Below are 23,364 nucleotides of genomic sequence, written 5' to 3'. Positions count from 1 at the left end.
AGCAATTAAGAGTTTCAATAGACATGAACAAATTAAATGTATGCAACAATTCAGTTTTATTTCATCAGAATAACTTGCCATTTCATTGATAAGTTGTTTTGAGATGGTCTGTTTAAAAGAAAGATGACTATTGTCGAAAGGTTTGTTGGTTACAATAGTGTTTAAAATATCAGCTTAACTTTTGTTAATAACAGGGCTCTTCAAAGTCTTAAATGCATCTCTGATGATAACTCAAAAGATCCAGAAAAATTACTCAGCAATCCACTCATTGCATACAAATTTGTAAAACAACTAATAAATGTCGGCACTGCAATTAAGGAAATCACAAAGACAAATATCTCCAAAGGTAAGGCTTCCAAAAATGAAATATAAAAAAACTTCTTAACTAGACTACTAATTATTTACTATAGCTATAAACGACGTTTAGCCTTTTGACAGGCTTACAGACTTGCTTCTGTTAAGATATGAGGTGTTAGAATTTATTCCTTAAACCTATTGAATAGTGTACTGTGAATGGAAATTTTGAGAATAAATATCCATATGGTTCCAATGAAAAGACAAAATACTAATAATACTAATAATACTAATGATGATGATGATGATGATGATGATGATGATGATGATAATGATAATAATAATAATGATGCCTTAAAATACATTTGTATTTTTTCATTAATTCTGCTTTGTATTGATTTCTGATTTGTCATCTGCTACTGTATTTCACACTTCCCCTAAGACTATAGATATACAGGCTATTCATTTACTAAATTCACATACAGTACAAACATCATTGCATCAAGTGAAGCAATAATGGTGAAGACAGTAAGTAATTACAAGTTCCTGGGTGTCTTTAAGGATCTATCCTTGTTGCAGAACACAGAACATTGTCACTGTGTGTTTTTCAGTTGACGAAGTTAGTTGTTTTAGTCACTGTGTGTAACAAGCTTTTTGTTACATGTTGGAATTCCTTGTTGGTATTTTGATTTTGTTTTGTTTTTATGTTCACTTTCTTGTATTGTTTTCTCTGTGTTGTTGTTTTATCTGTGCTTGCATCTATCTGTCTGCTCAATTTGGTATGGAATACTTTGCCTGCAACATCCATGTTTCCCCCAGAACCCTTCTCAGTGTATCCAGAGAGCTACCTGCTACCAAACCATTTATACACTGACAGCCTAATGGAGAGGAAGGCTAAAGACATAGAGCCAATAACAACACCAGCAGAGCCCCAGTCTAAAACATAGGGTGCAAATATTAGTGAAGGGCATTGTATATATAGTGAGGAGGCTGATACCAAGGCTTCTCATGACCTGTTCATGCCAGAGGCCAACAGCATGGCCAATGTCATGTCCTGTCTAAGGCCACCTGAGGCCGATATATATATATATATATATATTAGATTTGGTATGTATGTAGTTATGTTGGTTTTTAAAATGTTGGTTTTTAAAATTTGTAAATTTGTTTGCAAATTGTGGAAACATCACAGTCTGAATCCTGTCAAATCTGAAATGTTTTGATATTGATATCATGATTGATATCATGATGTTGCAATACAAAGTTTACGTTGAATGGACATATTTGATGTACTTTAAGATAAGATTTTGCAAAAACTTTAACTTAAAAAACTTACAAATAAACCATCTAATAACCATTGACTTTTTGTCAAATTGCTTTCATAATACTGCCAGACTTCAAACACAGTGTGTAGGGAAATCATAAATGTGTCCCATCAACAGATGAAAGAAAGAGTTTAACTTGTTAACTTGTCATAGGGTTGCTAAGATATACTATCACTTTCATCTTGTGGCTTTGTCATTAAATTAGTTTCCACATTATAAGTGAACTTATGGCTTATATAACACAGTAGTGTTCTCATTCCTTAGCCTGAGAATGGCCTTCCTACTAAACAGTGAGAAATCTTCCATGGCAATTTTTTTTTTAAATGAAAAGATTCTGATTATAATGTACATTTGCTTTTGCAAATTGTGTTAATAAATTACACTTATTAGACTAATATTTCTTCAGTACCAGAATAGAGAATCATTCACCACATGGAGTTGTCTAAATAGTTAAAATAGTGCTTTTTAATATCTGTATGCTGTTTTATAATTATGACTTTCTATTATCAATGTAACACTTTATGGTTATTCTTATGTTTAATATGTACAGATATTGACATGTTAATGTCAAAATCACAGCTAATTCCCAGTGAAAATAATTTGGATGGCATAGCAGGTGCTATTGTTAGACTGCAGGAACTCTACAGACTAAATCCGGAGGACATGATTAGTAAGTTTCATTACTTGTTAATTACTGGAATTAACTTAATTTACTTGCTATTTTACATTATTTGTTATTTTAGTCATGTTTACCACTTTGACAAGAAACATAATTTTTTTATGCAAATATCATTGTAATTAAAATATCTATATATTCTGTGTTTAAGAGTTGGAAACTCAATCTGCCCTGAGCCCAGATGAGTGTTTCCACATTGCTGTGATTGCTCAACAGAATCAGAAGTTTCAGTGTGCCATTCAGTGGCTTGGGGAGATTATGAAGAAGCTCCATGATGGAGCAAAAGCCATGGTCACCAAACAGAGAGTTCAGACTCTTCTTACCTCTATTCAGTCTCAAGTAGTGAACTCACCCTTTCCGCCTGAAGCAACACAGATATTACAGCACTATGGTAACTCGTGATTTTGTAATACATTTATATTTCAATTATCTGCAGAAGTTTAGAAAGATTTCACTTTTTGTTTATTTTAATCAAGAAAACATTTAAAAACATGTACAAAAACATGTATAAATTAGTCAGACCTTGTTTCTTTTTTAAATATACTATTCTTAAACTATTCTTCTTAAACTATTAATTCTGTTCCATCTTCACAGATGATTTAGATTTGAAGACTATACTCCAGTCTGCATTCACCTACAACCTGAGTGAGAATATTAAATACTGGGATGGAATGCTGCACTTCATTACTTCACTTGACATGTCTGGTGTTTATAATCCATGGAAAAATGGTTATGAGGTCTTGTGTAGAGGGGAGGGAATTAAAATGGTAAATTGCACTATAAAATTTAACTTTTACAATATTTTTTACGTGATCAGAAAGATAGCAATATACTTGATACTTTCTTCAAAAGCAAGTATGCACTGGAGATTTGCAAGTTATGTTCAAATTTAAATAATTTGAGTTAAAATGTATTTGTATAACACTTTTACAAATGAACATTGTCCCAAAGCAGCTTAACAGAATGAAATTGATACAAATATAAATTTTAAAATAAAAATTAGTCCCTCTGAATTTATCTCTAGCCATGATACAGTGCCCCTGGTGAAAAGAAGGTTAAGGACCTTGCTCAAGGGCCCAACAATATTTGCCAATATTCCAGTAATCGGGAGCTTAAACAATATAATAAATTATATGCTTGCTAGAAGCCCAAAAAATAAACTGCTGTAAAACGGATCAAGATAAATTCTAAAATGTATAAATAATACATTGGATGGTGCTTCACAGTGCAGATGGACAAGCTTTAGCATAATTATAAAATCAAGCAAAATGAGCCCAAGCAACCCAGACTCTTTATGGCAAATTTGACCTGGCTCCATTTATACTTTAAAAATTTTTTCCCCAAAGACTGTTCTTAGGTTGTATAAAATGCTATATTATTTTCTTATTTTGACTCATAGAACCCTAAAAGACAGAGGAAATTGGTTTGTAGGTACACAAATGGTAAAGGGAGCCCTTGGCTGATATATGGCCCTGCTAAAGAGGAAGAAGAATGGGATGAACCTCTCATCCTCAGATACCATGACTTTATTTCCTTAAATGAGATCGAGGTCATCAAAACACTTTCTAGATCAAAGGTGACTCTGAAACTTTTTTCATATTTTGGCATGCTTTCATTTATTTTTTTTATAAGTTTATTAATAAGTCCATTCAGGGAAAAAAACAATTGTTTTGGGGTATAAGTATAGTGACAACTGTGTTTTAAAGATTTATATTTGCATTTTATGTTTGTTACCTGTGACTATAAAACAAGGAATTCTGCAAATTAAAGATGAATGAAATGTAACCAAATTATTTACAAACATCCTTTTCTTATTATCCATAGCTTGCCAGAGCTAAAGTTTCGGATCCTGTTACTGGGAAGCTTATTTCCACCAAAGCTAGGGTTTCAAAGAGGTATGACCTGTAAGAAATAGCCAGTTTGCAATAAAAAAGGTATAGGCATAGGTTATGAATAACTACCTCTTATAATTAAGCACTTCATTATGTTTGTAAAATTTCATTTAAAATCTCATGTATAAGCCATTTAAATCTCTTCTTCTAATGCATTTAATAACCTCTCGATTTCATGAAAGTTAAGACAATTGAGTATCAGGAATCTTTATCTTTTAGTGCATGGTTAACTAATGATGAGAGTCCTGTGGTTGCCAATATCAATCAGAGAATTGCTGACATCACTGGTTTGGACATGGATACTGCAGAAGAACTTCAGGTGAAACATTTCTTATTTTATTTTATTTTATTTTATTTTTATATTATTATTATTGCATTATATTTTTATTATGTTATTATTTGTATCATTATTATTATTATTTTATAAATTATACTAACACTTAGTTGCTTGAAAATCAAGTAATAGGACTACAATGATGTGAAGTTTGTCATAATGATTTATGACAACTATTAAGCAGGTGTAAAAAAAATGCTGTGAAGTAAAACTCTTTTAAAACTTTATATATTATAGTTCTTTCTTTTTGTAATTTTATAAATGCAAAGTAAGTAGGGTCCCTGGTGGTCTAGTGGTTATGATGTGGCGCTCTCACCGCTGTGGCCGGGGTTCGATTCCTGGTCAGGGAAGGGTTGCACAAGCCAGTGCACTCTTAATGCCGGTCCAAACCCAATAAATAGGGAGGGTTGTGTTAGAAAGGGCATCCAGTGTAAAAACATGTGCCAAATCAAACATGCGGATGATCCGCTGTGGTGACCCCTAATGGGAGAAGCCAAAAGAAAGTTTATAAATGCAAAGTAAGTGAACAGAGTACAACTCAAATCATTATTTGGTATGATCTCCCTTTGGCTTCAAACCAGCATTAATTCTCCTGCTGTGGAATACATTTGTGGCCAATCATCACCGAAAATTTGTTCCTATATAAAGTTTATATATTTTTGTGCAAAATTAAGTGCTTAGCCTCGTTTCCATGTCAGATGTATGGCTTTTTGCCAGCAATTCTTCCATGAATACGACTTTTAGCCAGTCTTCTACAGACAGTAAATGGGTGTACCTGGGCCCCACTGGTTTCTGACAATTCCCTGCTGATGGCACTGCTGGGCATCTTCCAATGTTAAAGGAAAGTAAGCATGATGTGTCTTGCATCCACTGCATTCAATTCCCTTTTTTCTCTTTCTTGAGTCTGCTTTAAGACTTGCAAGAATATGCAGTATAGCTACCTTTTGTATTATTGCTGTGCTTGGTCATGGTGTATGATCTGTCATACCAAATTGTCAAAAACATGATATGGCAAATTGTATGAAAGACACATTAATTTGAATTTGGTATGCATTTTTTAATGCGTAGATTATTTTGCAGTTTATTTTTTCTGGTGTTTGTTTAAATCCTGCTACAGCCTAATTCTGGTACACTGGATTACAAACCCTGCTCTAAACTTAAGTATTGCAAGCAATTTTGTTGTTAAGTTGTTCAATAGCGGCTTGAAAAGAATGAATAATGATTACTTATTCAATAATATATTCAAAATATTCACACGAATATAAGTTAGCTATATGTTTGTTAGACATTAACTGAAAAAAAAAAGATGTTAATTTTTTTTTTTTTTTCCTTTTTTAGGTTGCAAATTATGGAATTGGAGGACAATATGAACCACATTATGATTTAGTGGTGGGACACTTTTAGACCAGTTTGCAAATGTTTACATAGTATAACTTGTATACAACCTATCAAATAGTTTTGAACACTTAAAATCAGTTTATAAACTTCTAAATGTAACAAAGTAAGGTGTACATAAAAGTGAACTGTTATCTTTATGTTACTATTATATTCCAATATAAAGATATTTGAAAGTTTATAAGTAAATACTAGAAATGACTATTTTATCCATAAGATTAATATGTTTCACTTTCCAGGAGCACCAGCCACCTGCCTATTTTTTACTCTTATAGCCATGAGTGCATAAATAAATACTAATCAGCAGCCATACTAACCTAAATCACACATACAGTACTGGCATTTTTTTTTTTATGCAGTGTTACGTTAGAGTTATGTTGAGTTATGCTTTAGTAAAGTCCTTAGCTTTATAATTTTTACTCAATTTATTACACTTAAACTGTAAAAACAGAATACTACAAAGTAAAAAAAAATATTTTTCTAGCATTTTCCATACAAAAACGTTTCCTACTTTGTTTATTGTACAGGACGGTGTTCCATTTACTGAAAGAAGGATTGCAACTCTCCTGGTTTATGTAAAACTTTCTTTACTGTCTCTGACATTTAGCAAAGTCTATGTTACTTCCATACTGTAACACATTATCTTAATATAATTAAAACTTGACTGTTCTCTTTTAGATGAGTGATGTTGATGTTGGTGGTGCCACTGTGTTTCCTAATACTGGAGCTGCACTAACACCAAAAATAGTTAGTGAACCTGGTAGTCATTTCTAATTTTGTTTAATAGCTTGGTGGATATGGCACTCACTTCATTGATTTCACAGGGTTCAGCAGTGATATGGTTTAACCTACTAAAGAGTGGAGAAGAGGATACCAGAACTTTGCATGCTGCATGCCCAGTTTTTATAGGCAGTAAGTGGGGTGAGTTTCCAGTAAACACTTTTGCATAAAATGTCTGGCTTATTTATATCATTTTTGTAATTTAATCAATTTTTCTGAAATTTGGAAAAATAATTTGTGCTTACTGCTATCTAACCAAATAGATACATGTAAGGTATGGTGCTTGAACATGAATGGTACCAAAAAAACATTGCTTTAAACATTATGAAAATGTAAAAATAACTATGAAATTTTAAATAAAAGCTCATAAATCATTTTTTTTTTTTATTCTAATTTATATTATTAATTCTAATAATTTAGTTGCCAATAAGTGGATCTGCTGTGGGGGACAGGAGTTCAGGAGAAGGTGCGCTCTGTCCAAGGCTGACTGAGACTGAATTTCAGAAAATTTATGTGTCTGATTTTTCAAGTAAGATTTTTCATACGAAGGGCTTAAAAAAAATAAATCCAGTCTCTTGACTAAAGCAGGCTGAAGAAATGTTTAAATCAAAACATGCTGTTAAAATAGATTAAAAAGGCTGATTTGAGTTTTGTGTATATGATTAATAAAGTACAGAATTGTTAATATGACATGTAAGATGTAATAATTGTCAATATTTAAACTATTAATTAAATATTATTACCTTATGACAAAAGCTGTTATATATTACATAAGCACTCACCCACACTGACATTACATGTAAGTTAATACTTTTAATACAGTAGTTTATGGTATTTTTAAATCAGATTGGCATTGGGTGATTAATCTTTATTAGCGACAGCATTTCAGTGTACCCTAACTAAAGACCAAATCAAAGAACATGCCATTTTCTTCTTCTTCTTCTTTTTTCGGCTGCTCCCATTAGGGGTCGCCACAGCGGATCATCCGTCTCCATACCACCCTGTCCTCTATATCTGCCTCTTTTACACCAACTACCTGCATGTCTTCCCTCACCACATCCATGAACCTCGTCCTTGGCCTTCCTCTTTTCCTCCTACCTGGTGGCTCCATCTTCAGCATTTTTCTACCAATATAATTCATGTCCCTTCTCTGCACATGTCCAAACCATCTCAATCTCGCCTCCCTCACCTTGTCACCAAAACATCCTACATGTGCTGTCCCTCTAATAAACTCATTTCTACTCTTGTCCATCCTCGTCACTCCCAACGAAAACCTCAACATCTTCAGCTCTGCTACCTCCAGCTCCACCTCCTGTCTTTTACTCAATGCCACTGTCTCTAATCCATACAACATCGCAGGTCTCACCACAGTCCTATAAACTTTCCCTTTCATTCTTGCAGATACTCTTCTATCACAAATCACTCCTGTCACTCTTCTCCACCCACTCCACCCTGCCTGCACTCTTTTCTTTACTTCCCTAACACACTCTCCATTACTTTGCACTGTTGACCCCAGGTACCTGAACTCCTCCACCTTCTCCACCTCTTCTCCCTGCAACCGCATCACTCCACTGCCCTCCCTCTCATTCACACACATGTACTCTGTCTTACTCCTACTGACTTTCATTCCCCTTCTCTCCAGCGCATATCTCCACCTCTCCAGGCTCTTCTCAACCTGCTCTCTACTCTCACCACAAATCACAATATCATCTGCAAACATCATAGTCCAGGGAGACTCCTGTCTGACCTCGTCCGTCAACCTGTCCATCACCACTGCAAACAGGAAAGGGCTCAGGGCCGATCCTTGATGCAGTCCAACCTTCACCCTGAACCAGTCTGTCGTACCTACTGCACACTTTACTGCCGTCACACTGTCCTCATACATGTCCTGCACCACCCTCACATACTTCTCTGATACACCTGACTTCCTCATACAATACCACAACTCCTCTCTCGGCACCCTGTCGTACGCTTTCTCTAAATCCACAAATACACAATGCAGCTCCTTCTGTCCTTCTCTATACTTCTCCATCAACATCCTTAAAGCAAATAAGGCATCTGTGGTGCTCTTCCTCAGCATGAAACCATACTGTTGCTCACAGATGGTCACCTCTTCTCTCAACCTGGCTTCCACTACTCTTTCCCATAACTTCATGGTGTGACTGATCAACTTAATTCCCCTGTAGTTACTGCAGGTCTGCACATCTCCCTTATGCTTAAAGATCGGTACCAGCACACTCCTTCTCCATTCCTCAGGCATCCTCTCCCCTTCCAGAATCCTGTTAAACAATCTGGTTAAAAACTCCACTGCCATCTCTCCTAAACATCTCCACGCTTCTACCGGTATGTCATCTGGTCCAACCGACTTTCCATTCTTCATCCTCTTAATCGCTGCTCTCACTTCCTCCTTACTAATCCTATCTACATCCTGCTTCACCAACTCCACATCCTCCAACCTTCTCTCTCTCTGATTTTCCTCATTCATCAGCTGCTCAAAATAATCCCTCCATCTTCTCAACACACTCTCCTCACTAGTCAACACATTTCCCTCTCCATCCTTTATTGCTCTAACTTGCAGTACATCCTTCCCAGCTCGGTCCCTCTGCTTGGCCAATCGGTATAAATCCTTTTCTCCTTCCTTAGTGTCCAACCTCTTATACAGTTCCTCATATGCCTTTTCCTTGGCTTTCGCCACATCCCTTATAATCTGCTGCCGCATCTCCTTGTACTCCTGCCTACTTTTCTCATCACTCTGTCGATCCCACTTCTGTTTTGCCAACCTCTTTCTCCTAATGCTCTCCTGCACTTCCTCATTCCACCACCACGTCTCCTTGTCTTGCTTTCTATTTCCAGATGTCACACCAAGTACTTTTCTAGCTACCTCCCTCATCACTCCTGCAGTAGTTGCCCAATCATCCTTGCACCTCTTCACCACCACCGAGCCCCTGTCTGACCTCTTCCCTGAACCTCACACTACACTCTTCCTCCTTCAGTTTCCACCATTTTATTCTTCTTTCAAACCTTACTTTCCTCCTCTTCTTCTTCGCCTCCAAAACCATCCTACAGACCACCATCCGATGCTGTCTAGCTACACTGTCCCCCGCCAACACCTTACAGTCTCCAATCTCCTTCAGGTTGCATCTCCTACACAGAAGATAATCCACCTGTGTGCACCTTCCTCCACTCTTATACGACACCCTATGATCCTCCTTCTTCTTAAAATACGTGTTCACCACTGCCATTTCCATCCTTTTAGCAAAATCTACCACCATCTGCCCTTCCACATTCCTCTCCTTAAAACCATACCTACCCATCACCTCCTCATCACCTCTGTTCCCTTCACCTACATGCCCATTAAAGTCTGCCCCAATCACCAATCGTTCTTTCCTAGGTACACCATCTACCACTTCATCTAATTTACTCCAGAATCTTTCCTTCTCCTCCAACTCACAGCCAACTTGTGGAGCATAGGCACTGATGACATTTATCATCATCCCTTCAACCTCCACCTTCACGATCATCACCCTATCAGAAACTCTCTTCACCTCCACTACACTCTTACTGTACGCTTCCTTCAGAATCACCCCTACACCATTTCTCTAACCATCCACACCATGATAAAACAGTTTAAACCCACCTCCAATGTTCCTGGCCTTACTCCCTTTCCACTTGGTCTCCTGAACACACAACACATCTACCTTTCTCCTCTCCATCATATCAGCTATCTCTCTCCCTTTACCCGTCATAGTACCAACATTTAAAGTACCAACCCGAACCTCTACTCTCCTACACTGCTCCTTTTCCTGCCGTCTCTGTAGACGCCTTCCTCCTCTCTTTCTCCTCCTTCGGCCAACAGTAGCCCAATTTCCACCGGTACCCTGTCGGCTAACGATACCTGTGGCGGTCGTTGTTAACCCGGGCCTCGACCGATCCGGTATGAAATTCTCATTTGTGATCCGCATATTTGATTTGGCACATGTTTTACGCTGGATGCCCTTCCTAACGCAACCCTCCCCATTTACCCGGGCTTGGGACCGGCACTAAGAGTACACTGGCTTGTGCCCCCCTAATGGCTGGGTTAAAGAACATGCCATTTTGAGAACCTAAAAAAAAATATATAACTGTTTTTTTTTTTTTTTTTTTTTTTTTTTTTTTTTTACATGCCATTTTGAGAACCTAAAAAACAGATACACTGTAACAGTGGGAACGGATTTGCAGCAATCCTGCTGGACTTGCAACAAAAACAATTATTTTAAGTTAACACAGTCTAACATTTTTTTAAATCTTTTAATTTAAAATGGCAGAATGATGTAAATATATAGAACCATACACTATATGACCAAAGGTCTGTGAACATCTGACCATCAAAGCCATACCTATAAATATCATAACTGCTGCCACAAAGTAGAAATTAAGAAATGTATAAGATGTCTATGTATTCTTTATCATTAAAATTTGTAATGTTCCAAATTCATTCAGTAATTCATGTCATAATTGAAAAGGACTTATAACAGCAGGTGGGGCACCAATTTAAATTTCTGCAAAAGATAAGGTACAGCATTCTTGTATTTTACATAATGTTTTAATGCATCATAGTCAGGAGAGTAATGGTACACGTATTCGTACTGAACCATTTCGGTTCTGGGTTTAAAGTGCGGTGCACATGAGTACTGAATGCAATCCTTTTTATGTGTGAAAATTTAGTCAAAATCTGTTCTCTCACAAACATATAAGTGTCAGACCACAAGTTTGTTTAGTTTCTGCCTCGCACTTTGAGTGCAGTGCCACTGTGGCTACACACTCCATATCGACAAACCAATTTTTAGTACGTATGTGTGAAAACTCAGATTTTGTTTTGCACATTCTCGAAATTGCTGCCACTTACTGTCATCGGCAACATTTTTACGACAGTCTAGTGATATTGTTTCTGTTTCATTTTATGTCAAACTTTAAGAATTTCTCTTAAAATGAAAAAATCCTGTCAATTTCGCATATTGAGGGAGTGAGTGAATGAATGAATGATTTTAGGAATAAAGACATTTGTTAAAGTATGCTGAAATAAAGAGAAATAAATATGAAACTTAAATATTAAATGTAAAACACTCACACACACACACACACACACACACACACACACACACACACACACACACACTTTTATATACTGTAAACATTTGTATTACCCAAATGGGGTCAAACAAATGTTCACTATTTCATTACATTTTTCTATTTATTTTATTTTATTTAATCAATTAAATGTATGCCAATTTAAACGATTACTCAATTTAATCAATATTATATTGTGCATGCACAGTCAGATAAATTGCAAACAAACTGTCCTGTTTACCTAAACTAACTTCAAGCTGTAGTTTTTAAATTTTAACTCACAATGTCTGTTGGGAGGTGGGCATACTTGTCATTATTGTCACTATGAATTGTACACTTGCTCACCAGAAACAGGAGTCTAAAAGCACAAAAAGACACAAATAAATAAATCGCTGCTATTAATAAGACACAGGCGAAAATTATCATTAGCTGTCAGTTATACCTGCCTCATCTCTGACTGCAACTGATGTTTGATCATATACCGCACAGTCTGACTTAGACAGGAGATGCATCTTGCTACTGGCTGACACACTAAATACTCAAACCCTCACACCCTAACAGAATCAAATAAACTGACACCACCATGTATGTCCCTGACCCATGGACCACTATGAGTTATAATTTTATATCAACGAGTGATCCACAAGTTGGCTTTATGAGCTGGAGCAATTGGAGTGGAACATAGTGTAAAGGAGCATCTCAGCATATAGTACATGAGGATGATACCTGCCCATTTAAGAGCCAGACATCCTTCTCAACTGTGTTGTACTTTGTCTCCATTACAGAACGCTTAGGAGATCCCAACTGGTTGTTATCTGACAATCTTAGGTTCCTTCATGTCCTCTTTACCTGGTCAGGTTGCCAAGGTCAGGTTTACATGCCAGGTTCTCTCTCAATTAATGTTAAAGACTTTATGTGAGGCTTGGATTGACCTTTGACTCATCATTACTTTCAAAAGCAAATCAGTGCAGTTGTTAAGGGTAGTTTGTTACATTATAATACAATACGTATTTTGTCGAAGGTTCCAACTGATTCCTGATCTATTTGTCAAAACTTACTTGCACAATAAAAAAAATTATTCTGAACAAATCTTTGTGGTGAAAAGAAATCACAATATTTGAGTCTACGAAATTAAATTATCTCTATCTATCTATCTATCTATCTATCTATCTATCTATCTATCTATCTATCTATCTATCTATCTATCTATCTATCTATCTATCTATCTAGCTATCTATCTAGCTAGCTATCTATCTATCTGGTAAAAGGCAAAAATGCGGGAATTGTGTCATTGTCTACGAACGATATAACATATACATTATATATCAAACATTTTTATCAACAGCAGTATATAACAGTGAATAATCTAATTCCTGTGAGGGTAAGAGCGTAATTTTGCAGTCTGCTTCCCAAATCGCTGCATACTCCCTATATTTGCGCACTACATATGTAATGAAACCCGTGAGCTGAAGTACGCAGTAGGTTCAACATCCAATAGGGATGTATTTGGGATTGAGCCGCAGCGCCTATCATTCGCTCAGCGTGGTACGGTTGCTGATGCTGAACGTTTAAGCAGGGATAAAATCCTAAGCATAATGAATAGGCCTTTGTTCGAGTTTTGTATTTGGTATGTAAACATTTTATATTTAATTTCGTTTAATTAAACTGATATTTGCTGCTGTTTTTTTATTTGGTTGTGCCAGCAGTACGTCTAGATGTAACCTCGCAGGCTAACAGTAGTCGATTAGCTGCCATTTCTGACGCTGGATATGGATCTTTAAGTGTATATTGTGTATTTAAGCGACAAAACGCCTAAGACAAATCGGTTAAAAAAAGCAAACGACTCGAGTATCCTCATCATCCGACCCTACACCAGTGATGGCCGCTAATAAGCCGTTATTGTTAAGGGCAAATAGCCGAAGCCGCAGGATGCTGTAATAACAGCCTGTGTCCAAATGATAAACCACCTTGGCTAAACAGCTAAATACTGATACCAAGGTAGCAGGCCTCTGCGGCTTTGGATGTAGGCATTTGATTATATTTTGGTGTAATTGACGTAACCTATATCCGTGGTGTTATTATAATGGTCGCGGTGTATTTGTATGTCAGTGGTGTATTATTGTATTATTACCTGTAGGTGTGTTTTTATGCCGAATCCAACGACAGATCACGGAGATAAAACTCGGGTATCTATCTATCTATCTATCTATCTATCTATCTATCTATCTATCTATCTATCTATCTATCTATCTATCTATCTATCTATCTATCTATCTATCTATCTATCTATCTATCTATCTATCTATCTATCTATCTATCTATCTATCTATCTATCTATCTATCTATCTATCTATCTATCTATCTATCTATCTATCATCTATCTATCTGATTTTAATTGTTTAAGTATTTAAGTTCATTTTATTTTTTAATAGGACTTTAGTCTTAGTACAACTACCTGCAGATCAAGCTAGTAACGTTTTTATATTTTCATGTGTTTGACTTTTATTTAAAAAACAAAAACAACAAAAAAAAAATTATATATACACTACATTCATGACCAACTCCTTGGGCATTACCACAGATTGCCCTCTAAGTCCCCGCCCCCACACACACTCTTTGTTATTATGAAATGTGTATTATTATTTGTTATTATATATTTTAGAATGGTGTATATATTCAAGGTGGCTATGGGGAGAAGTGAAAAGGCCTTGGGACACGGTTGGTGTTACAGTTCGTCCCTAAGATGGTTAGTGTAGTGGTGGTCAGGGCTTTTGCCACTATACTCCAACCTCTCCAAACTGTCTCTTTAAAAGCCTCGGTTTGTGCACAGGGCTCTGTCATGATAAAGCAGGTTTGGATCCTTCAGTTTTAGTGAAGTGAAATTATAACCCAGCCTGCAAATATATACTACATACTTGTATGCCCAGGGACATCAGTGGCCACTGTTTGGAGAATGCTCACATATGGGTGTGATTGCTAGGAGTCCTCATATACTGTAATATATAATTTTTTTTTTTTTAATTATAATTTTTTTTTTCATGCTTTCGTAGTACACAATTTTATTTATAGCAACAGAACATCATTCAACACTGAAATGTATATTTCCTTAGATTCCCTTAGTTTTTGAATGATTTAGTTACTGCTGCATTTATTATTTTTGTTGTAAATTGAATGCAACAATAACCTGGAAACTTTTACGGAAGGTTTCAAGACTGGCTTTACTGGGGATCATGGTTATAAATATGTTGTACATCAATTGTTATTAACTGTTTACTGATGTAGTTCAGACCCATTCCAGTCCAAAGCCATCTTTATGGTTTCTAAGTGGTATCATCCAGAGGATTAGCATGTCCATATATAGCCATCCTCAGCATCATTGAGTGATTTCCAAATGATAAGAATCCGGAAGAGCTAAGGAGGTTAGGATCACTGGCATCTCATACTTATGAGATGCCAGTGATCCTAACCTCCTTAGCTCTGGTCGTGTGGCTCAAAAAGTAGAGTAGAAAGAGAAAGGAAAAGAGAAACATATGTCATGCATTTGTTAAGGACACTGAACATTGTGATTAAAGTGCATGCAGACTACCTATGACATCATAGCTAAAACGAAGAGCCAGCAGGCAGGTAACACAGACTGGAAATCCACTCCATCATCAGCAAACCTGAGTGGATGCTTGAGAGTGAAGTGGCAACAGCATCCAAAAATCCTAGTTCACTTAAAACCTCAGTACCTGTGAACCTTCCTGATCTGCTCCTTTACCTAACAAAATTCTATTCAGAAAGACTTAAATAAACTATATAAAATAAAATAAAAATAATAATTTAGTTAGGAATAATAAAATTTATGTTAGAATAATAAAAAAAATTATATGAAGGTATAATATGTTCTGGCTCCTTAAAAATCTTTATTTAAGGCTACCTAAAGACCCTACAAATCTTATTTTCCTTGGCAGGTTGCACCAGTTGTGGTCTAGTGGTTAGGATGCGGCACGCTCACCACTGTGGCCCGGGTTTGATCTCTGGTGAGGGAACCAACCCCAGCCACTCTTAGTGTCGGTCCCAAGCCCGGATAAATGGGGAGGGTTGCGTTAGGAAGGGCATCCAGCGTAAAAACGTGCCAAATCAAACATGGGGATGATCCGCTGTGGCGACCCCTAACGGGAGAAGCCGAAAGAAAGTTTAGGTTGCACCAGTTGTATGTACAATACATCTTATGTCTTAAGAATTAATACATGTTACTGATATGGTGAATTTTTGCAGAAGTACAGAATGTCAGGCAATATGAGTTTTTACAAATTCTAGTCTTTCAAAATCATGCTTGCCAATATGTTTATGCATCCACACAGGAAGAGGCCATACACAACAAGGACAGATTTTGCAGAGACCCCAGTATATCTAGTGTTTTTGGCCGTATTAGTGGATTCATGCTTACATCTAGACACCATCTAAAAACGAGTACCTTTTCTTTTCATCTTAAGGGAGATCATGCTGGCTTACTGGCAACAGACTTTCTATCATAATGCTTTGTGAAAATGTCTACATTTAAATGAGTGAATACATGTTTTGTTTTTTCATATTAGTCATATAATTTTATTAATTGTGTACTAAAATAGAGGTTGACTGATGCTGTTATTTAGAAATCAGATGCCTAATAATCGGTCTAATTTGCAGTACAATTGTCAGATGCCGTTTAATAAAAAAAAGCCAAAGATCGGTCTGATTAATCAGCTTAAATAGTTTCTTCGTCTTTTGTTCATTGAGCTTGATCTGTTGCTCCATCACAGACGTGCATTCATACACACAGAGAGCATTTTTATCACTTGCATCTAGGAGACATAAACATGATTTTAAAATGAGCATAGTTTTAATAGACCAACAGTGACCGAAGTGGTTGCATCAGAAAAAAGTAAACATACTTTTGTAGGATGATGTTGGTGGGTCCAACTGGTCAGCAATGGCATTATCTTTGAATGGGTTACATAACAAGGTTATCTTTGGTGGCATCATCTGGATAAATTTTTTGAATGATGCATTAATTTCTCCAAGAGCATGGAGAAACTACAAGCTTTTTAAAGTCATTGTACTGTGCTGCAGTGCACTGCTGATGAAATGCATTGCAGCATGTTTTAGTTTATCATTGCATGATTTTTACACATTGTTCTGTTCATGGATTAACTTCTTGACAAAGTTCAACCAGCTTTATGTCTTGTGGCAGTACTGTTATCTAATGAAGTTGAAAGCAGCTGTTTCACATATTGTTAAAAAGCTTTTCACCAGTGCTTTGTGATCAACCTAAGATAGAGCCTCTCAAAGTATTTTAATAAACATGTACTGTTTGTGATTATGAGATAGTAGATCAGAATTTGAACATAGAACATTGTGTTGAAGTGGCTTACCACCTAGTATTTGGGTGAGCAAAAGTAAAGGAACAGATAGTCAGAAGTAAATTAAAACTTAATATTTAGTTTCCTATGTCTAACTTTTGATCATGTCCTCAAGCTGCTGACTAACTATATTTATTGGATTAGATGAAATTAGATAATTGGGCAGAGTACAGGGCAAATGAAATGCAGTTAGCATCTAACCAGAAGTGCAAATAGCAATGTGTATAAATAAATCTAATATAAATATAAAGAATATACAATAAACATAGTATGGGAGGACAAAGGTACCCTATTTATTACAATAATGCTGTAAAAGGCAACTCAAGGTAGAATGGTATATATTTATATTCATGGTCAACTTCATGGTTGGGATGGTGTTCTTGGGATTTTTGTCATCCTTTTTCTTCCTCCAAACACGACGAGTGGAGTTTATACCAAAAGTTCTATTTTGGTCTCATCTGACCACATGACCTTCTCTGGATCCTCCAGATTGTCTTTGGCAAACTTCGGATGGGCCCAGACATGTGCTGGCTTGAGCAGGGGGACCTTGCGCACGATGCAGGATTTTGATCCATTACGGTGTAGTGTGTTACTAATGGTCCCAGCTCTCTTCAGATCATTGACCAGGTCCTCCTGTGCAGTTCTAGGCTGATCCCTCACCTTTTTCAGGATCATTGATACTCCACAAGGCAAGATCTTACATGGAGCCCCGGCCTAAGGGAGATAGACAGTCATCTTGAATTTCTTGTGCAGGTCTACAATTTGTCCCTTGTGTCCTTAGTCAGGTCTTGCTTATAGTAAAGAGGTTGGAGTCTGATTGATTGAGTGTGTGGACAGGTGTCTTTTATACAGGTAATGAGTGGAGGATAAGAGGGCTTCTTAAAGACAGACTAACAGGTCTGTGAGAGACAGAATTCTTGTTGGTTGGTAGGTGATCAAATACTTATTTCATGCAATAAAATATCATACAATGTGATTTTCTGGATTTTGTTTTCAGATTCTGTCTCTCACAGTGGAGGTGTACCTACGGTGAAAATCTCTGTTCTTTGTAAGTGGCAAAAGTTGAAAAATCGTCAGTGTATCAAATACTTATTTGTCCCACTATATACCATACCTCTTCATACCATACCTCGGTTTTTAAGTCTACATTTTTAAATAAAATGCCTGCTTGGTTAAATAATATATAAAATTATATTTAATAAAAAATAAAATAGAACAAATCTAATTACTTCAATACACTTTTGTTTTATATTGATTAAATTGAGTAGTAAATTAAATTGGCACAAATTACATTGATTAAATATAATTAAATTATGTAAGTAAATAGTTTACATTTGTTAGACACTATTTGGGTAATACAGATCTGTATGTAAGTGTGTGTGTGTGTGTGTGTGTGTGTGTGTGTGTGTGTGTGTGTGTGTGTGTGTGTGTGTGTGAGTGTGGTACATTTTGTATTTTATTTTCTCAGGATGTGATCTACTTAACTGTTTTACTTATTTCAGCATACTTTAACAAATGTCTTCATTCCTTCCATCCTTAATCCATTCACTTCCTCAATATGTGGAATTTTCAGGATTTTCTCCTTCTGAGAGAAATTCTCAAAGCTGGATATAAAATGCTGAAGAATCCACATAACTGGCATTAGATGCTAGCCACTTCCTGGTTAGTGGCTAACACTAGCAATATAGATTCTTTAGTGCTTTTATGCATTCGCAAAACAATTTTAGGGCTGAAATGACTCCTTAAGTAACCTAAATAATTGAAATTCAAAAAAAGCATGCTTAGTTTATAGTCTATTTAACTACACAAGGAGCATTGTGTTTTCACGGACCATTATTACTGTCGCACCACCTGCTAAACTTTGGACTGCTCTGGACAACTCTAGACTAAAAACATGCTGCAGAATGGAAAATAGAGGAACAGGGAGAAAACAGCGAGGGGCGAGAAGAAAATTCTGTTTCTTTTTAGAAAAATTCAGCTCCAGACATAATGCTACCATGCTTGACTGTAGGCAAGACACAATTTTATTGGTACTCCTCACTAGGGCTTCACCACACATGCTGGACATCATCTGAGCCCAACAAGTTTATCTTAGTCTCATCAGACCACAGGACATGGTTCAAATAATTCATGCTCTTGGACAGGTTGTCTTCAGCAAACTGTTGGCAGTCTTTCTTGTGAGCCAGCTTCAGGAGAGGCTTCCTTCTAGGACGACAGAGATGCATTCGACTTGTTGCAGTGTGCGGCAAACAGTGGGGAAAATAATAATTTGATCCTTTGCCGATTTTGTAAATTTACCTCCTAGGTTTATTTTAACAGAGAGAGAAAGGATAAATCGGGGTAAGGCAACCACGAGTTAAGGATGATTCTGAGAAAGGTGAGGGATCCGTCCAGAATTGCACTGGAGGAGCCTGTTAATAATCATAAGCGAGCTAGGACCACAGTCACCAAGAAAACCACTGGTAACACACCAAGGTCCTTCTGCTCAAGAATGCACATGAACAGGCCCATCTGAAGTTTACCATAAAACACCTGAATGATTCAGAAAAGGCTTGGGAGAATGTGATGTGATCAGATAAGACGAAAATTGGAGACAGAGAAATGCAGAATATGACCCCAAGAACACCATCCCCACTGTCAAACATGGAGGTGGAAAAATTCTGCTTTGAGGCTGTTTCTCCTCTAAGGGTACAGGAAGACTTCACCACATGAACAGGGTCATGCACTGTAGAATATTAAATTTGAACCTTCTGGCCTCAGCCAGAACATTGAAGATAAGTCATAGGCATTCCAGCCTTGTGCATTGCAGCCTTGTGCAGGTCTACAAAGTTGCCCCTGACATCCTTTGACAGCTCCTTGGACTTGAAATGTGTATTAGAGCTGGCCGCCAGTATATAGCGCATACACCGCTAATACTACAAATCCCAAATTGCTTTGTTAGTGCGTTGGCGTGTCAGTCGAGACTGCTGAAAAACTCTGAAGCCCAGAAATGCAGATTTTAATTGCTCAGTAATCCGTTTGTGGTTGAAAGCGCACCAACCAACCTCCAAATGGAGCTGATTGAACTCCAGTGTAGTGACACGCTCAAGTCAAAGTACGACTCTGTGAGTCTTTATGCACTTTTTCTACTCTAAGGCATGGACTGTTAATAGTTGAAAGATTGCTTTTTTAAATTGAAAGAAATTATTATTTTTGGTTGTTTTGTTGGCCTATGAATAAAAGATTTACATTAAAAAGGAATTCGAAAGTCTATAGATAAAGAGATAGAGACATAATAAGAAATGAATAGCACTGATGTGTGTTTTATTTCAAATGTAATTTCTCATTATATTAAGCTTTAGTTGTTCCAGATTCAATGTTTATGCAAAACTAAAGTTTGTTTCCATATGAAAAAGTTCAACATTACATATCTGTAGAGAAGGTAAAACATGCACAATTGCAGTCAATTACAGTTTGGCCCGTGACTTCGTCCCAGTTTTAAATTCTGGCCAACTTTGAATTTGAGTTTGACACCCCTGGCCTAGGTCATCTTTGTGAGGAGCACAGTTCTAATTCTCAAATTCTCATATAGTTCTGTGCCATGAGGTGCTATCCAGTGGTCAGTATGGGAGAATTGTACTCAAAGCACCAAATTTTAACTGCTCTAATACAAGATATACAAATTTGAACGGTCCTGTCAAGCAGACAAAAAGATGAAGATGATGAATAGGCTTTGCATGGTTAAGCGATGTACAGCTGTTATCACTTATGGTGTACTTTCTTGTGTTGCCAGTTATTGTGACAATAATGTCAAATATGTTGAGTTAATTTTAGAGGACAGTAAATCTATACTGCTATACAAGCTGCACATTGACTAAAATGCATTCAAGTTTTATTTCTGTAGTATTGTCCCTTGAAAAGATATATTACAATTGTTGCTGAAATGTGAGGGGTGTACTCACTTTTGTAAGATCTTGTATATTAGGGCTGCAACAACAATAATAATCATTAAATTCTTTGTCAGCGAGTGCTGTTATTGTTTAGTTGGGATGCTCAAGTTACAGGTTAGTGTGACGGCGAGTAAAACAACCACTTGCGAAAATGGCCAACAGTACCCGTAAACCGGCAGCAGGAAAAAGCATGTGTCCCAAGTCATCCAAGGCATGGAATCATTTTATATTAAATATATACATATTTTAAAAATATATATACCCTGAATAATGGTTTTATATAGTTATAATAAGCAAAACAGCTAAGTCATAAATTTTTTCATGATTTAATCCTATTTATCGAGAAAAATTAATCGTCTGATTAGTCGATGATCAAAATATTTGTTAGTTGCAGCCCTAATATACTATATATATAGATAGATATATATGATTTGATTACTGTTTTCGAAGTAACTCATCGTAGCATTTTACTAGCTGTTTTGCTCCATATTTTGCATTTTTTTTATCTTACTTTTGGTTTCTTGTGTTTTGTTCACGTTTCTGCCCTCGTATTGTTCAATAAACTTGGACATGCCTGGATTATGTTTTATTATATATTTGCTGTTCTGTGATTTTAGTTCAAAGTCTAGCATTTGTGCCTTACCATAGTGATTTTCAGAGGTAATATTTCCATAATAGTAGTAATAATGATTAGTTAGTAGTAGGGGTGTAACGGTACATATATTCGTACCAAACTTTTTTGGTACAGGGGTTTTGGTTCAGTACAGGTGTACCGAATGCAATCCTTTTTCTGTACGGAAAAGTTAAAATTTGAGTTTCCTCAGGAACATATTAAGTGTTTAGTGTGTGCTTGCAGAAGTGCATTTTTTAAAATTATTAAACTTGAAAACATACACAGCAATAAAAGGGGTATAAAAAGAAACTAGAGTTAGTGCAGTGTCACTGTGGCGACTCATGCCGCACTTGAAATACAATTTGTTATGCACATGCGCTGCCACTTCCTGGTTATCGCCAATGTTAGTGATGTGGATTCTTAAGCGTTTTATGTCCAGCTCTAAGAATTTCTTTTAAAGGGATAAAATCCTGGCAACACATCCACATAACAGTAAATGAATGAAGGATGAAAGAAATTAAGACATTTGTTACAGTATGCTGAAATAAGTAGATTAGTTATGTTTAACATATCTTTAGAAAATGTAATATTATTCACAAATGTTAATAATAATAAACTGCGTAAAAAAAAAAAAAAGTATGTTTTGCATTATATCCCACTAACTATACCGTAATTGTACTGAGGCGTGATTTAAAAACCGAGGTATGTACCGAACTGTGAATTTTGTGTAGCGTTAAACCCCTAGCTAGTAGTAATGATTATACATAGTTTGTGTGTTCTATCTGCATTTGTGTAGGTTTACAATGAGTTTTCCGATTTGCTTCTACTGTCCAAAAATATGGCAGCAGTTTGATTGTTTACTAAATCATTCAAATGTGGGCATTGGGAAAAGTATTTGCTAAAAATGAAGGACCAATTGAATCTGTTTTTCTTTTATTCTGTTGTAATAGTTGATCTGCTCCTGCTTGCATAAAAATAAATACTTCACATCCCCTTAAAAGTTTTATGGGGTTCTGCTGGAGCCCAGTCCTGATGCACACCTCTACTCCAAAAATTCTGGTACGTTACAAAGCCGTGGATGTTTCTGTATTTTCAACAGTTTAAAAACAGGGATAATTAGTTGGTTCTTTTAATTTCTGTTTAGCTGGAAATATGCAAGGATTCTGGTGTCAAGACAACTTTCAAATTTGAGATGTTAATGTCCATTAAATTATTGCCATTTTATAGTCATATTATTTTTCTATGTAATTACTATAATCTGCTATGAGTTTTAAAGACGTATTATAGATCATAGTCATGTTATTAGTATAACATTATTTACAATACTAAGGGCTGTTAAAACTTAAATTCTTTAATCTTAGTTTTTAAATTATGTTATAATAACATTGATATAACTGCAGTAAAAATCGAATAAGAGTATACGAGATGAAGGAGCTTGAAAGTTTAAAGGAAAAAAACAATGGATATCAAACATTAGCAAAATATGTGAGGTAACACATGGCTAAAGCTCCTTAGTGATTTCTCACAATGGTTACAACCAAGGAATATAGCGGTGATGTGCAGAAAATAGGTTGTTTAGATTAATAAAATGGAAAGTGGCTATAAGAACATAGTAAAAGAATTAAAAATGCCCACTTAC

General features: G+C 36.1%; 2 protein-coding genes across 3 annotated transcripts in view; both read left to right on the top strand.

Moving 5' to 3' along the window:
• Positions 1-317: 317 nt before the first annotated feature.
• Positions 318-7,184, top strand: LOC310739481 (prolyl 4-hydroxylase subunit alpha-2; the record flags this gene model as incomplete). The annotated part of the gene is made up of 12 exons (XM_083565405.1): positions 318-346; positions 2,167-2,286; positions 2,444-2,683; positions 2,887-3,059; positions 3,692-3,868; positions 4,117-4,187; positions 4,404-4,503; positions 5,857-5,907; positions 6,441-6,488; positions 6,592-6,660; positions 6,738-6,834; positions 7,114-7,184. The coding sequence occupies exons 2-12, from the start codon at positions 2,175-2,177 to the stop codon at positions 7,182-7,184; spliced, it is 1,209 nt and encodes a 402-aa protein (XP_083421531.1). The 5' UTR covers positions 318-346; positions 2,167-2,174.
• Positions 7,185-13,285: 6,101 nt separating this feature from the next.
• Positions 13,286-23,364, top strand: part of jakmip2 (janus kinase and microtubule interacting protein 2) — an 88,429-nt gene continuing 78,350 nt past the window's right edge. The window contains exons 1-2 of one of the 2 annotated variants that reach the window (XM_083565087.1): positions 13,324-13,426; positions 22,676-22,784. The gene's annotated coding sequence lies outside the window, so the exon portion shown is untranslated. Of the gene's footprint in view, positions 13,427-22,675; positions 22,785-23,364 lie in introns of both variants that reach the window. The other variant, XM_083565086.1, reaches the window with a different exon arrangement.

This window comes from Silurus aristotelis (assembly GCF_946808225.1).
Source record: "Silurus aristotelis genome assembly, chromosome: 16".
NCBI lineage: Eukaryota > Metazoa > Chordata > Actinopteri > Siluriformes > Siluridae > Silurus > Silurus aristotelis.
Note: the sequence above shows the minus strand (reverse complement) of the source record. Positions and strands in the feature narration are given on the sequence as shown.